Genomic DNA, 15,430 nt, shown 5'->3' on the forward strand with positions numbered 1-15,430 from the left:
TTAGCATTTTGATGTTTCAGCAACTCTCTCTCTTTGTATACATATTAAATTTATGAACAGGGAGGCCACAGTTAACCTGGCCTATATCACCTCGATGCCGAGAACATCATGACTAGACATTTCTTTCTTTTCCATCCTGATTTCTGGATGCCCTATAATTTCTTGATACAGGCAAATCTAGAAGAAACTAGGTCAATGTTGTGTTCAAAAGTAAAATCTGAAAAGCTTTCTCTGAACCCCTCAGGAACTCCAATCCAATCTATAAGATTGCACAGACTAATGTTTTCTGAAATACAGCCATGGTCTCAACCAGGCTAACTCTGGAAAACGAATGGCTTAACATGGAATCTATGCTTCCCCTCCACTGACCAAGCTCTCAACCCCTGATTTTTTTTTTCTGGATCTGTTAAGCTAGCATAACTTTTCTATAGGCATGATGTTCCGTTATTTCAGTTCTTCTGTTATTTTTGCAGACCTCAATAAGGCCAGATCTAAGTCTCCTACTCAGAAGTAAATAAAGCAAGGTCCTCAACTTAGGAATGCCTGAAAGTTTCTCAAGATGGGAAAAGTTCTCATGTCCCTAAGGATACTATTTGCACACTAAACAGAGCCAAAAGTGGACACCAGTACTGCAGTCTGACCAGTAATGTACCTAGTGACAAAATGGTCTTTGAATTATGCTGATTAACTTGATTCACAAATGTATTTTTTTTAAGCTATGGCCACAACTTTGTTACATTCATTGATTGTGTATGACAACACCAGTGGTAGGATTTTGTGGTGTGCTGAACCCAGGACCCCAGGTTAAGATGTCTTGATTGCCTGAAGCATTAACACTGGAAGCAGAATAGCAACATCAATTACTTTTAAGATAAAAATTCCACTGTGCTCTGAGGGCAATCCTGTCTTAGTGAGTTGCCGTCAATCTAAATGGCCAGTAATACTATAGTCCCAACAATGTCAGTTAGGTATGATGCCCACTGTTGGAGTATAGGCTGTGGCCCCCGGCTAAAGTGCTAAAGAAAACATAGTGACTGCATTCTTAGTGAGGGCAACAAGGGACTGACGATAAATGCTGGCCCAGCTATTACTGTCCATGTCCCATGAGTGAATACAAAAAAAAGCAAGAGCCTTGTTAGGTCCAAGGGTCTACCCATCCCTTCCCACATACCATTTCAGAGAGACTGGGGACAGACAGCAGAAAGGTCACCTGTTGGTTTCATGTGCCTCACCCCTTCCAATTTCCCCACCAGTGAAAAAATCCAGCCCCAAGATCTTACGATCTCCCTACTACTTTGTTATTGATCATTCAAAAAAGATGCCTTTATTTTGTCTTGGTATAACCAATATCCGTGAAACTGCATTTTTAAAAAATTAATTGCTACTTTCCTTTGTCTGACCCAGAATCTTTTATTATCTGTCTTTACAGTTGTACAAATGTTGGTGGCATCTGTAAACTTAGCATACTCCCAACAGCACAATTACTGCAAACAGTGAATACTAGCCTGCCTAAGAGTAATAACTGGAGAGTATCAGTAATAACATGTCTCCTGGATGAACAATATCTGCTAGTTGCAAATGTTTTAAGTGTGGACTTGAAGACAGTTCCTAATCCAGTGCACTAAATTCCTACAGCTCTCAAAAGATTCTGTTCTGAAGTAATGTCATGTCAACTTCATTATCAAGGGCTTGATGAAAATTCTGGTCAACAATATCAACTGCATTTCCCTCATCCTCTAGCCTTATGATTTCTTTGAAGAAGCAGTGATGTGCATTTCTAGTAGCTCTACTTCTTTCCCAGTGATCATAAAGCAGTCTTCCTACTTTTGGTTTTCTGTGACTCCTCAGCCAACTGAGTTTTCTGTATCTGTTTGCCTTTTCCAATGCCTTTGTAAAGAGTCAGATTCCAGGTATCACAGACATTTTTATAATTCATTCAGGCGAAGTGGGCTTTGGCTGGGCCAGCATTTATTGCATATTCCCAGTTGTCTTAGAAAGGTGATGGCGAACTACCTCTTGAAATGCTGCAGACTCGTGGTAGTCAGCGTACATATCGGCCATCTTCATATCTTGGTCCAGGTATCTTTGCAGCTGAGATATGCCCAGGAGGCGATAATGTTCATCATATTGAAGATCTTTGGGTGAATAAACATCATCAATTGATAAATGTGGCTATGCCAGCATAGAGGATGTTAGCTTAGCAATGAGTGGATGTGTACTGATACAATAAGCGTGTTCCAGAACTACTGACTTGGTGACCTTGTTTTGAAAGACCTGCTGTGGATATGAATGAAGGTGTGCAGTGTGGCAAAGAACAGTCTTATCTCATCTGGAATATGTACAAAACACTGCTATCAGGTGATATTTAATGCAGCATCACTAGAGCCTCTGTCCCATTAGATGATGGTTTATGTTATCACATGTCTCACTGAGGACATCTCCCTGGAGTGGATATGAGTCTGATTAGCTTTTTCAATGTAAAAATTGTGAGAGCTTGCTTTTAGTTTGAACGTCTCTACCTGTAGTTTTGCTATTAAATATACAGACACGAAGGTTACAGAACACTCGTCTCTTTTCTTTAATCATCCTAAAATGAATATTATTTGGATTGGGAGCTCTATTAATTATGTTTTTTTTCTAACCTGTGGAAGGCATTACTACCTATTTTAGTATTAAATTATTCAACACCGAGCCATTATAGCTAAGTGTTTGTGAAGAGAATGACTTTATAGTGAAGAGCTCCCTTTGGTCATTCTTCTTTATAAAGCCTGTGTATAATTGTAAAGTTTGGTTTTGACACTTTGTTATTCACAACTCTGTTAAAGTTTGACCAGAAGGAGAGAACTACTTTTCTCGGCACCAGGAAAGACTACTGGGATTACTTCTGCAATTGTTTAGCCAAGGTGAAAGGAGCTAATGATGGAATTCGCTTTGTGAAGTCTATCCCAGAGGTAAGATGAAATTCCCCAGTGGTCAATGAATCATTTCTCAGTATTTTGGGTAATTATGCTATGTGTTTCATAACTTGTTCTGGATTGCAAACGAGATTTTCTGTATTTCTTTTTGAAAGTAGTAAAGAGTTTGCTTGAATATTTTGGAGTGACACTTCTGATGGTTTCCTACCAACAATTTAATCTTTATTACTGTGTCTTTAGCTCTGAATTGTTTTTATGTTATAACTCTTTACTCTGCAAAGCCCTTAGTTTAAAAAAAAATCATAAAATACTGGGAAATCTTACCAGTTGCATGAATATGGTTCATTTTCAGAGAATAACCAATTTCCCTCAATGCCTTCTTATAACATACATATGATTCTCACTTGTACTCATTAGTGTAATTATTAAGATAAAGCTAATTGTATTTATCTAACCAGAAACTCTAAATTTAGAGAGATCATTAATAGGGAATCTGCTGTAGGATTGGGATCTTGTCTGGAAAGCTGTGATCTCTTTGAATTCTTTCTCAGCTGACTCTGATACATGCCTAAGACCCTTCTTCAGTTATATTAGCTGTGCCTGACCATGCAATCTTTTCATCTTGTGACTTTGGAAACAAGATTCCTTTGTGTTCCTCCAGTTGGACCCTCTTTATCTTGACGCTGCTTATTTGTCTGTTTTTCAGTCAATATGGTCTGTGAAACACTTTTTTTCCTGGAGCATTTATGGTTATTAGTTCAAGCTTTCATTGTGCTTTCTGCTGAAATCTGGCTTTAGCTATGTGTCCAATACCTGAAATTCCCAATCTCCAGAGTTGTTGTCGCATTGGGCTTTTGGACTAATTTATCCAGGGTGTGCATTATTGTGTAACCAAGCCTCACATTTACCTTTGAAGGTTTAACTTTCCAGAAGTCTGAAGTTTGTGTTGTTGCAAGAAACACCAGTGTCTGTCTGGCACTTCATATTAACTTGACACTTTGTCTGCTGTCTTCAGTGCGATAGTTACAAAGCACTTATTGAATCATCTAAAACTCATCTGACTTCTCACCAGTTACCACACTTGATTCACCCAAATTGTTGTCTGACATCTTTATAGCAATCATCTTTATCACCTTCATTGGCTTGTTTTGTCTACTTCCTAGCTAAACATTTGTGTGCAAGATGGTATAGCTTCTTCCAGTCTTTTTGCTTTTGCCTGCATTGTTGCATATTGTAAAGTGTAAGCTATTCTTCAGCATGGTGTACAGATCTTGGCTGTTCCTCCACATTGTTGGATAAACTTCCCTGCTCTCTCATGTACGTAGTGTAGATGTTTGTTTACAAAAAGAGAGCTTCTAACATGTTTATAATCGCTTCCAGAGTCAGATTCTATTCTTCTAGTAGCCATGTTCTCATTGAAAGATCTCTTTTATGTCTAAGATAATTCTGTATTTTATTAGCTCATCTTTTAGGTGGACTCATTCATAGGTTTCTAGAAATTGAGTTAATTAGATTATATATCAATGGACTCCATTAGGGACCAAGGGGAAAAACATTGAACACATTCCATTCATACATAACATTCACTTGAGATTCAAAATATGCCTTTAAAGCTTTTAAAATTTCTGCTTTGTATTTTAGGATGTAGTATATTTTGAACCAATCTCATCTCAACAGTGATAAAAATGTAGCAATATGTACCTGATTTGATTGGCTCCACAAATCTGTAGATATTGCATAATTCTGCCATTGTGCATGAAAGACCTTCCAGTTTTTCTTCCAATCCCTTGTCATTTGAACAGGAGCTTGTATGAGAAAAGCTGCAGCAGTGTTTTCTGTCAGCAGCAACTGCAGGCAACTGTGCAGGTGCACTCTATGGGTAATGTGTGGTTCCAAACGTTAACGTCATCATGTCGATTTCACATGTGACGTGACTTGCAAATGCTTTCTCCTCTTCTGTCACCCTTTCTGGCTCCACTGCACTCTCTTCCCCATTCTCTCCCCCATCCCAGCTCTCTGTTGTCCTCCTGTCATCTCCCCTCCAGTTCTCTTTCAGATACCATTCCCTCAGCCACCACCCTGATCTCTTTGCCCCCTCCCTGGCTGTGTTCCCCTGAAAACAGCATGCAGATATTTAAAATGGCACAATCTCAGCAGGTCTCTTTCCAGCATTTTCTCATTTGGTTTCAGATTCCAGCATCCGCAGTAATTTGCTTTTAAAATGGCACAAATCTGTATCAGCAAATCCAGACTTTCTGTGGATGAGTATTTCAATTGCGGCATGCCTCGATCTTTGTTTCTTTCCTATTGGCAGCATGCATCTTTGCACTTATCCGTATCTCCGTGTCAGTGGCTGTACTTGTTTACAGCACTTCAGTACTCGTCTCAATGCCTTCCCTGACTCCATGTTTTGATTGTACCATCCAGCGGTGTATTCCCTATGAGGACTTTATTGTAAAGTGCCAGCCTGAAGGGTGCGTGCCTCATGGCAGAGGTAACATCATTACAGCAAAGTGGGAAAGGAATCATTTATACATGATTGCATTTTAATTCAAACAGAGACAGTAGTTGCTGCCAGGAATGTAATTACCCGAGGCCTTGGACCCCAGGCCACAGGTAGGTGATGGTGGAAGGGAAGGTCATGGGATGAAGGATTGGGGACGGTGCTAGGCTCTTATTCAGTATGCCTCACCCTCCTAATGCCAAGCCCCTTGATCAGACTCCAGTACAATCAAAAAAGCTCCGCATGGGTTTCTGCTCCTTGCAAGGTGAGTTCTTCACCTTACTCTCCCCACTGCTGCTAACCCTGGCAGGGTGAGGCCATTAAATGGGCATTAATAAGCATTGATGACTATGTAGTTATGCCTTTTCATTTTGGGACTGCTTTTATCTGAGCATGGTAAATTCTTTTAATTAAATATTGCTTTTTTTAAAAATAAAGCTGAAAACCTCTCTTGGGAAAGGTCGAGCATTTATTCGGTATTCCTTGGTCCATCAACGCCTGGCTGATACGGTCCAGCAATGCTTGATGAATGTAAAAGTCACAAGGTGAGGTACAGACATTTGAATTGTTCAGATTACACTGCAAATGGGGGATTTATTAAAGCGGTTAATAATAATTCAGGTTTTGCTTCCTGTTTAAGCTTATTATAAGGAATGTTCTGTGGGCATTATTCTACATTCTTCCTCAATAACAAAATTTAAAAATCTCTCCTTACTTTGAGTTTATTGGGTGTGCATTAGGGACTATATAGTAGCTACACTTAATGTTTCAGGTGTTGTTTTGTCTAAATATGCATTAGAATCTGTGGCATTTCTATTATTAAATAGGTGAACCATAGATTGATTCATTAGCAAGCTAACACTGACTGTATACTTGGGTTGATCTCCATTGTTTGCAAGACTAACTGATATCCAGTGCCCTGGGCCAGGGAAGATAAAAATCAATCACAGTTATGTTCTTGTACCCAGTCATTGTTCACATGAGTGGATGCTGAGTGTCTGCAGACTTGGCTGTAACACCCAATGCAGTTGGGTTGTTTGGTCTCTTTCATTATCTCGACTTGCATGTTATATCTAACCAATTGTGTGAAATACCTGTGGGAAGTATTCATCAGGATGGAATTCCAGGGAGGGACTATTTGGCAGAAAAAGAAAGTGGTAAAATCTGATATTCTGTAAGTTACGTGTTGGTGTGCATATAATGCCCCTGCCAATGATACAACCACCTAAAGGAACAAGGAAGACAGGCACATCGGAGCACCACCACCTACTTGCTAGATCCCCTCAAAATGTTACACAGTATCCTTATTTGAAAATACATGGGAGTTCCTTCAGTATCACTACGTCAAATTCCTGGAGCTCATTACTTAACAACTCTGTGAGACAAAGTACATTTCACAGTCGACAGTGTTTCAACAAGCTGACTCAACACTACCTTCTCAAGGACAGTTAGGAATGGTCAGTAAACACCTGTCTGACCAGTGACACCCACATGCCATGATGGAATAAATTCAAAAGTTCCATTGTTTGCAGCCAGTTAGGAACATAGGAACAGGAGTAGGCCATTCATCCTCTCGAGCCTGTTCCACCTTCAGTGAAATCCTGCCTGATCTGTGGCTTAATTTCATATACATGCCCTTGGCCCATTTCCCTTCATACTTTTGCTTTACAAAACCTATCCACTTTAGATTTAAAATTAACAACTGACCTTGCATCCACTGCATGCGAGGAAGAGAGTTCCAAACATTACCAGAGGAAGTGGTGGAGGTTAGTACAATTGCGACATTTAAGGGTTGAAAATCACACAACACCAGGTTATAGTCCAACAGGTTTGTTTGGGGGGAAATGGGCTTTTTGAGCGCTGCTCATTCATCAGGTAGCTACCTGGCGGGGAGCAGTGTTCCAAAGGCTTGTACTTTCAAGTAGACCTGTTGGATTATAACATGGTGTTGTGTGATTTTCAACTTTGTCCACCCTAGTTCCAACACCAGCAACTCCACAACATTTGAAAGGCATCTGGATGGGTATATGAATAGGAAGGGTTTAGAGAGATATGGGCCAAATGCTGGCAAATGGGTCTAAATTATTTTAGGATATCTGATCAGCGTGGATGAGTTGGATCAAAGGTTCAGTTTTTATGCTGTACAGCTCTATGACTCTAAAAGAAGACATCTTTTGAAAGGAAATATGTGCACACCTGATTCACACAATAGGATATATTATTGGATTGGAACTGAAATAAATGAACACGGTTATACATTCATTGTAAAAGTCATTATGTGGGTAAGGATTACTTTGATGTCTCTTGACACAAACAGGTTTGTTAAAAACATAGAGTACAATTTGCAGTTATAGCTAATTATCTATACAGTCTCCTGTTAGCATGTGTCTTGCTGGACTGCTTACGGATGTTGGTCATGTGGTTTACATTCTGGTCCTTGGTTTAATAGTATATCAAACTTGTAAAACAGCACAGCTCTTGAAACACCAACTCAACATCCCCTTTTATCCAAGATGCACACAGTGGAAATATGTCCAAAGATGTGCGGGTCAGGTGAATTGATCATGCTAAATTGCCCGTAGTGTTAGGCAAGGGGCACATGTAGGGGTATGGGTGGGTTGCGCTTCGGCGGGACGGTGTGGACTAGTTGGGCCGAAGGGCCTGTTTCCACACTGTAAGTAATCTAATCTAATCTAATCTAATCTAATCTAATCTAATGTAAGTAATCTAATCTAATGTCAATGAAGATCTGAAGCATTAGCCAGGTTATGAAGTTTCAGTTTCTCACCAATTTTGTCAAAGTTAGATACATTAGGGATACCTTATGATCTAAAAGTTTGTAAGTAATTCTGTAGCAAATTTGAACCAAGGGACTCAGAATCTCATGAGGGTGTAGGGGTTATTTGCATTGCTGTGGTTGGTGACTATTCGAGGCCTGCATATTCTCCGTGTCATTTCTGTAATTGGTGATCCCATGGTATTATAGTATCCTGTACCAGACAGCATAATCTCTCAATGTGTACATCTCCTTGATTAGGTGTGACAACATGTTATAGTGAAGAGTTATAGATGAAAACACTTGCTTGCCTTGAAAAAGCAAGCCTAGGTCATCTTTTATGGTCAAAAGCATCTGAATGTGTCTGCCAACTGATTTATCATCTCAGCCCATGATTACATGATAACATTAATCATACTTTCAGTTGTAGATTGTTAGCTGTTTCATCTTGAGGTCAGTTGTACTCATGCTGAACATAAATCATTTGATGAACTTTAAGCACATCTTCCACCTCAATGTCCACATTGTCAACTTGTTTAGTGAGTGGAATTTCTGCTTTCTTATTTGGGTTTGGCCAACTGCTTAATGTGTCCAAGGTGACCTTTTGGCAGCAGATTTGTCGGATATATTGATGTCATTATCACTGTACTCTTACTAGAAGTTGTAATATTTTAAGTGGTGCACTACATGGTCTGTGCCAAATCATTTCCAACAGCTAATGAGCTGTTTCCATGCTGAAATGCAAACCAAACCGATATGTGTGGTGTCCTCTGATACTGGATGATAGAGCAAGTGTTCCACATACTATGTTTGAATAATTGCATTTTGGATCCAAATGCAACTAATTTTCCTCTTGCAAGAGACACACTCCAAGGCCTTTGAGATGTACTCAGTTCTAGGATTGTCATAGAAATAATGTGATAGAGGTCTACACCACCATAAAACTCCCTTCCGCCTGTTGAGCTCGCACCAGTCACAAATAACCTCATAATTAATCTAATCCCATTTTCAAGCAATTGGCCTATAGCCTCACATGCTGTAGCATCACAAGTATACATCTAAATGCTTCCTAAATGTTATGAGGGTTTCTGCTCGATCACCTCCAGCCCCTGACCTTAAATCTATGCCCACTTATCATTGAACCCGCCATAAAGGGGAAACATTCCTTCCTCTCTGTCCATCTGCACCCCCCCAATAATTTTAGGCATCTCAATCAGGTTCCCCCCCCTTCCCCAGCCTCAACCTCTTCTACTGCAAGGAAGGATCTTTTCATAACTAAAACTCAGGCAGCAATCTAATAAATCTCTTCTGCATTCTGTCCAATGCAATCACATTACTCCGATAATGTGGATTCCAAAAGTGCACACAATACTCTACCTGTGCCAAATCAACATTTTATACAGTTCCAGACTATCCTCCCTGCCCTTAAACCCCATGCCTCGGCTAAGAAAGACAAGGATCCCATATGCCTTCTGAATTACTTTATCTATCTGTCCTGCTACCTTAATGGGACCGGTAAACATACACACCAAGGCCCCTCTGATCTTTGGAGCTTAACATTCAACATGTATTCCTTTGCCTTGTTTTCCCAGGTTCAGTTCCATTTGCCACTGATCAGTCCATCTTCCCATCCTGTCTACATCCCCCACACTATGTACCAACCAACCAAATAAAATCTGCAAACTTATTGATCAACTCTCCTGCTTTCAAGTCTAAATTCTTTATATGCACCACAAATAGCAAGGGTCCCAACATTGATCCCTGCAGAAGGTCAGAGATGTCTACTATCTTGGGTATTGTAAAATATTAAGCTTCTGCTGGCTATGCTTGTTTGCATGATTCAGAAGCATGATTCTTTTGCCATATGCAAGGTACATCTCTCTGTAAGAGTTCTCTTTGTGAAGATACCATGTTAGAAAAATTTAGTATGTTTGGTGCTACAACACTAAAAAATATGGATCAAATTGAGGTTTTCTTTATCTTGTACATGTGCCTTATATCTCTGATTTTGCCTGAGTCAGAATCGATTCTACAATTTAAATAAATGGAAGTTCACCTGACATTCTTCATCTGACACCTTTTGCTATTAACGATGATTCCTTCACAATGTGTTACTACCATTAGTGAGTGTAGATTTCAGTATGGCCTTGGTTGATTTTGTCCAACATCATAATATCATAAGGCCAGAAGACCATAAGACATTAGACTAAATGGTCTACTTCTGCTCTATCAAATGTGGTCCACAATTCGATGAGTTTGCAGCTAATCTGATAATCCCCAAATCCATTTTCTTGCCTTTTCGTAAAACTTCATTTTCTCCATTCCTTTAATAATTAAAATATTTTCTCGACATTTAATACTCAATGACCCAACCTTTACAGCTCTCTGTTATAAAGAATTCCACAGATTCACTAACCTCTTAGAAAGGAAATTCCTCCTCATCTTCGTCTTAAATGGGTGATCCCTTATTCTGAGTTTATGCCCTCTGATCCTAGACTCTGCTATTAGTGGAAATCACCATTAGTGCACATACCTGTAACACATTCATTGGAAACAATATCTTCTAAATGATGTTCTGAAGGTTGTGATTTCCCCAAATTATTTTGCCAAGTATCTGTATCATCGATAGTCATAAGTAAAGTGCCGGAAGACTGGAGGTTGGCTAACATGGCACCACTATTTAGGAAAGGTGGTAAGGAAAAGCCAGGGAACTATAGACCGATGAGCCTGACATCAGTGGTGGGTAAGTTGTTGAAGTGAATCCTGAGGGACAGGATTTACATATATTTGGAAAGGCAAGGACTGATTGGGAAAATTCAGCATGGCTTTTTGCATGGGAAATCATGTCTCACAAACTTGGTTTTTTGAAGAAGTAACAAAGAAGATTGATGAGGGCAGAACGGTAGATGTGATCTATAAGGCGTTTGACAAGGTTCCTCATGGTAGACAGGTTAGCATGGTTGGATCTCATGGAATACAGGGAGAATTAGCCACTTGGATACAAAATTGGCTTCCAGCTTCTGTTACTATAATTTTTAAGATTTATATATAATCTGGGTTATGTAACCCCAATTATGAGGAATTAAAATTGTTTTTTAATGCAGCATGTGGTTGTAATCTGGAATGCACAGTCTGAAAGAGTGATGGAAGCAGATTCAATCGTAACTTTCAAAAGGGAATTAGATTAATATCAAGTCTCTGGGAAAATGGCTCTTTTGAATGGCTGGTGATGGAACAGTGGGCTGAAACACTTCTTGAATGGTATCATTATGATTTTCATGATGAGAATTTGTGTTTGGGTTTAGTCTGTGGAAACAAATATACTGAGGACTAGTTTAATTTCCGATAAAATAATCAATTTGTGATAAGGCTCTGGAAGGGATCTGAATGAATTGTCATTATATATTGCTTATTTGTGCAAGCGTGATAATTACCTTCCTGGTAAACTATGGTAACAAGAATGGTCTCTTGTTAGCTTTCTAAGTGTCTCAAGAACACTCTGCAAAACCTTTTTGTTTTTTATGATACAAATTTTGTTTGTGATCTTACCAAGTCATTTTCTGTTCTCAAATTTTAAAGTGACTGGTATTATGCCCGAAGTCCATTGCTAATATCTCATCTCGGTTCTGACATTATCGATCACCTCTATGAGCTGAATGAAGTGCAGTTTGACTTGGCTTCTAGAGGACACGATTTGGATGCTTCTTGGCCAACATTCGCACGGTAAGGCACACCCATTTGCATTGGGTCGGATAATTGATGTTTTATCAGTTGAAATTGAGTATTTGTATTGTAATGTATTAAAGTGGCCTTTGTACTGCAGTGGATATTAGTCCTGTTAATGGTACTGTCATTGTTTAGAATGATTATTAGTTATTAAGTGAAAGGTGAACCAGACCAAATGCATAGATCGCAGTGTTTTAACTTAGAAACTTTGTTAGTGATCTTAATTCAACTACAAAGTTTGGGGCAGAAGAGATGGGGGTTAAAGAGTTTAAGAAAACTCTTAAAGCTAAAGAGCTGAAGGTGCTTCCGCCATTGTTAGGAAAAGAAAGGGTGTAGTGAGCGAAACGTTTGGCAGGAGACAGAAGCATGAAGAAACTTTCAATGCCAGCCCGGTTGATCAACAAAGCAATTTAAAATTAACACCTTGGAAGGCAGGTAAATGAACTGGCAACCAAATTATTGGATATGAAGCACACTGGGTCAAATTTTTAAATGGTCATCAAGGCGGGACTGAAGGCAGAATTTCCCACAATTTTCCTCCACCAGCTAGTGGGCCAGTCTTCTGTGATGATTAATATCCTGGGCCATTTTCGTTCAGGACCTTTTGGGGTTTGATTACTACCTATCCACAAGGAGTGAGAGAATCATTAAGCCACTAAACGGTATAAGGAGGGAACACTCCACATGCAAACTGAAAATTTTTAGTCAGCATGCAAACCCCCACTTTCTAGGGGGGATATTAGAAACGAAGCTGAAATGCAGCCAACGGAAGAAGGCAACCTTGCAGTTTGAGACCATGGAGGGAGGAGCAGGTGGTGCCGTGCCCCATCCAGCTGGGGGAGACGCTTCCCATGACATAGCGAATGAGCTAAAGCCGTAGTTACTGGCTGTCAGTCGAGGGGATGGTCCTCAATCACCTAGGAGCAGTGACCTTTTTGATGGTAAAATCTCATTGGGAGTGCCTTTATATTAAGCGTCCTCTCTTCCTTACCCAACCACCCCAATGAGCAGCTCCTGTCTCAGGCAGTGGAGCACCTGAACTCTTACTGTGAGAGGAATTTCCATTGAGCATGAAGCTTTGGGAGTTTGTCTCCATTCTGATTTGGAGGTGATTGCACCCTGACCAATAATTATCCAGCTCGTTAAGAATTATGTTGGGCGTCAGGTACTGATCAGACATGATATCAGGACCTGGAAATGCACCCGACATTGGGATCCTAACAGAACAAATATTCTGCCCAATGTGTCAAACATTTTTGATGAGTTATGGAAGGACGTATCTGGCAGGGAAATGTTGAAAATGAGAGAGTACCAATCAGACAGCAATATTTAATGCTAGCTTCGAGCAATTTCTTTCCTTTTATCTGTGTCTGTACAGCCTGTAAAGTCCAGAATGCGGGACACACTTTCAAAATGCTTTCAGCTTCTTTTGTTTCTCTTTATGTATTTGTGCTTTGATGTTTGGTGATCTGAATAGCACTCAGTATGGAAGTAATGCTCTCTGTCCAACCTATTAAATCAGGAATTTACTGCAGAACAGGGAAATGATTTGTAATTATGAAAGAGGAATGTTGAATTGGGAAGTACATCACATGAGTTATGTTTTAAAGATACATATTGTTCTGTGGTTTTGTTTTCAGTTTTGCAAAAGAAAGGTATTCAATTGTAAATAGTAAATTCAGTTGAAAAACGCATCAATGTGCATATCTATATGTATAATACTTGCTATATAGAATCCCTGCAGTGTGGAAACAAGCCATTTTGCCCAACAAGTCCCCACTGACCCTCCAAAGAGTATCCCAACGAGACCCATTCCCCTACCCTATTATTCTACATTTCCCCTGACTAATGCACCTAACCTACACATCCCTCAACACTATGGACAATTTAGCATGGCTAGCCCACCTAATCTGCACTTCTTTGGACTGAGGGAAGAAACCGGAGCACCCGGTGGAAACCCACGCGGACATAGGGAGAATGTACAAACTACACACAGACAGTTGCCAGAAGCTGGATTCCAACCCGGTCCCTAGTGCTGTGAGGTAGCAGTGCTAACCACTGAGCCACTGTGCTGCCTATGTATTGCTGAAGAATTACCCTGGAAGGGTAAAATACTTTAGAAATCTGAACAACAGATGAAGCTAGTGAGTTCCTGCTGCAGCTGCACAGTAGCAACACAAAATCACAACCAAAATCACCCTTTGTCTACTGCACAAATGAGTCCAGTATATGAATTTCAATGCTGATGCTTTGCAGGTGGCTGTAGATCTCAACCACTGGCGGATCATATCAAACAGCACCTCCCTTTGGCTGTTTGCAATTTGCAGAGTATTGACTACGCTTGGTTAATTGTAAATGTTATATTAAGGAATAAGTAGGCCAACAATAGACAAAGTGTTTGTATTGCCAAAGTGTTTTCTGAAAGCTATAATTTCCAAACTGACAAGTGAAAGAACATGACAAAATCGGTCTGGATCTCTGACTTTCATTTAGCTAGAGGTACGCTGAATTATTCAACTGATTGCGTGGGTGAAATAGTGAACTATAGGGTTTGGAAGTCAAGGTCATACAGCGCAGAAACAGACCCTTTAGTCCAGTTCATCTATGCTGACCATGTTTCCCAAACCAAACTAGCCCCATTTGCCTGCATTTGGCCCATATGCCTCTAAACCTTTTCCTATTCATGTACCTGTCCAAAGGTCTTTTAAATGTTATAACTGTACCTGCATCTATCGCTTCCCTTGGCAGTTCATTCCATATACAAACCACCCTCTGTGTAAAAAAGCTGCCCCTCAGGTCCCTTTTCAATCTTTCTCTTCTCATCTTAAAATTATGCCCTCACTTGTTTTGAACTCCCCCACCCTGGGGAAAACATCTAACTAAGCTCCATAGAGCTAAGAGGAGAAAAAATTCAAAACAAGAAATTATTCCAAGTGGTCAGACTTTAACAATAATCAGGGGCTTCAGTATGGATCGATTCCTAGCGTGCGAGAATACTGTGAACCACTGAGAAGCACCCTGTCCTGATGGTAAGGACAACGCAGGGAAGAGCACCAGAGGGAATGTTCCTGAACTGCACAGAAATGAGGATTTAGGGTACACTACTATGTTGTGGTTCTGTTCGCCGAGCTGGGAATTTGTGTTGCAGACGTTTCGTCCCCTGTCTAGGTGACATCCTCAGTACTTGGGAGCCTCCTGGATCGTCTCAGACTCCTCCCTCCCCTTCCTCGACCTCTCCATCTCTAACCGACTCAACACGGATGTTTACTATAAACCGACTGACTCCCACAGCTACCTAGATTACACCTCTTCCCACCCTGCCCCCTGTAAAAATGCCATCCCATATTCCCAATTCCTTCGCCTTCACCGCATCTGCTCCCAGGAGGACCAATTCCAATACCGAACAACCCAGATGGCCTCCTTCTTCAAAGACCGCAATTTCCCCTCAGACGTGGTCGACGATGCTCTCCACCGCATCTCTTCCACTTCCCGCTCCTCCGCCCTTGAACC

At 40.3% G+C, this 15,430-nt stretch overlaps 1 protein-coding gene across 5 annotated transcripts in view; it reads left to right on the forward strand.

The window, feature by feature from the left end:
- Window positions 1-15,430, forward strand: part of fyco1a (FYVE and coiled-coil domain autophagy adaptor 1a) — a 186,214-nt gene that overhangs the window by 12,448 nt on the left and 158,336 nt on the right. For all 5 annotated transcript variants that reach the window (XR_006315927.1, XR_006315928.1, XM_043719437.1 and 2 more), the window contains 3 exons: window positions 2,826-2,951; window positions 5,857-5,963; window positions 11,774-11,917. Coding sequence is in view for 3 of the 5 variants with exons in the window: in XM_043719437.1 (XP_043575372.1) it covers window positions 2,826-2,951; window positions 5,857-5,963; window positions 11,774-11,917 (377 nt within the window). In the remaining 2 variants the exon portion in view is untranslated. The remainder of the gene's footprint in view (window positions 1-2,825; window positions 2,952-5,856; window positions 5,964-11,773; window positions 11,918-15,430) is intronic.

Source organism: Chiloscyllium plagiosum, chromosome 29, assembly GCF_004010195.1.
Source record: "Chiloscyllium plagiosum isolate BGI_BamShark_2017 chromosome 29, ASM401019v2, whole genome shotgun sequence".
Lineage (NCBI taxonomy): Eukaryota > Metazoa > Chordata > Chondrichthyes > Orectolobiformes > Hemiscylliidae > Chiloscyllium > Chiloscyllium plagiosum.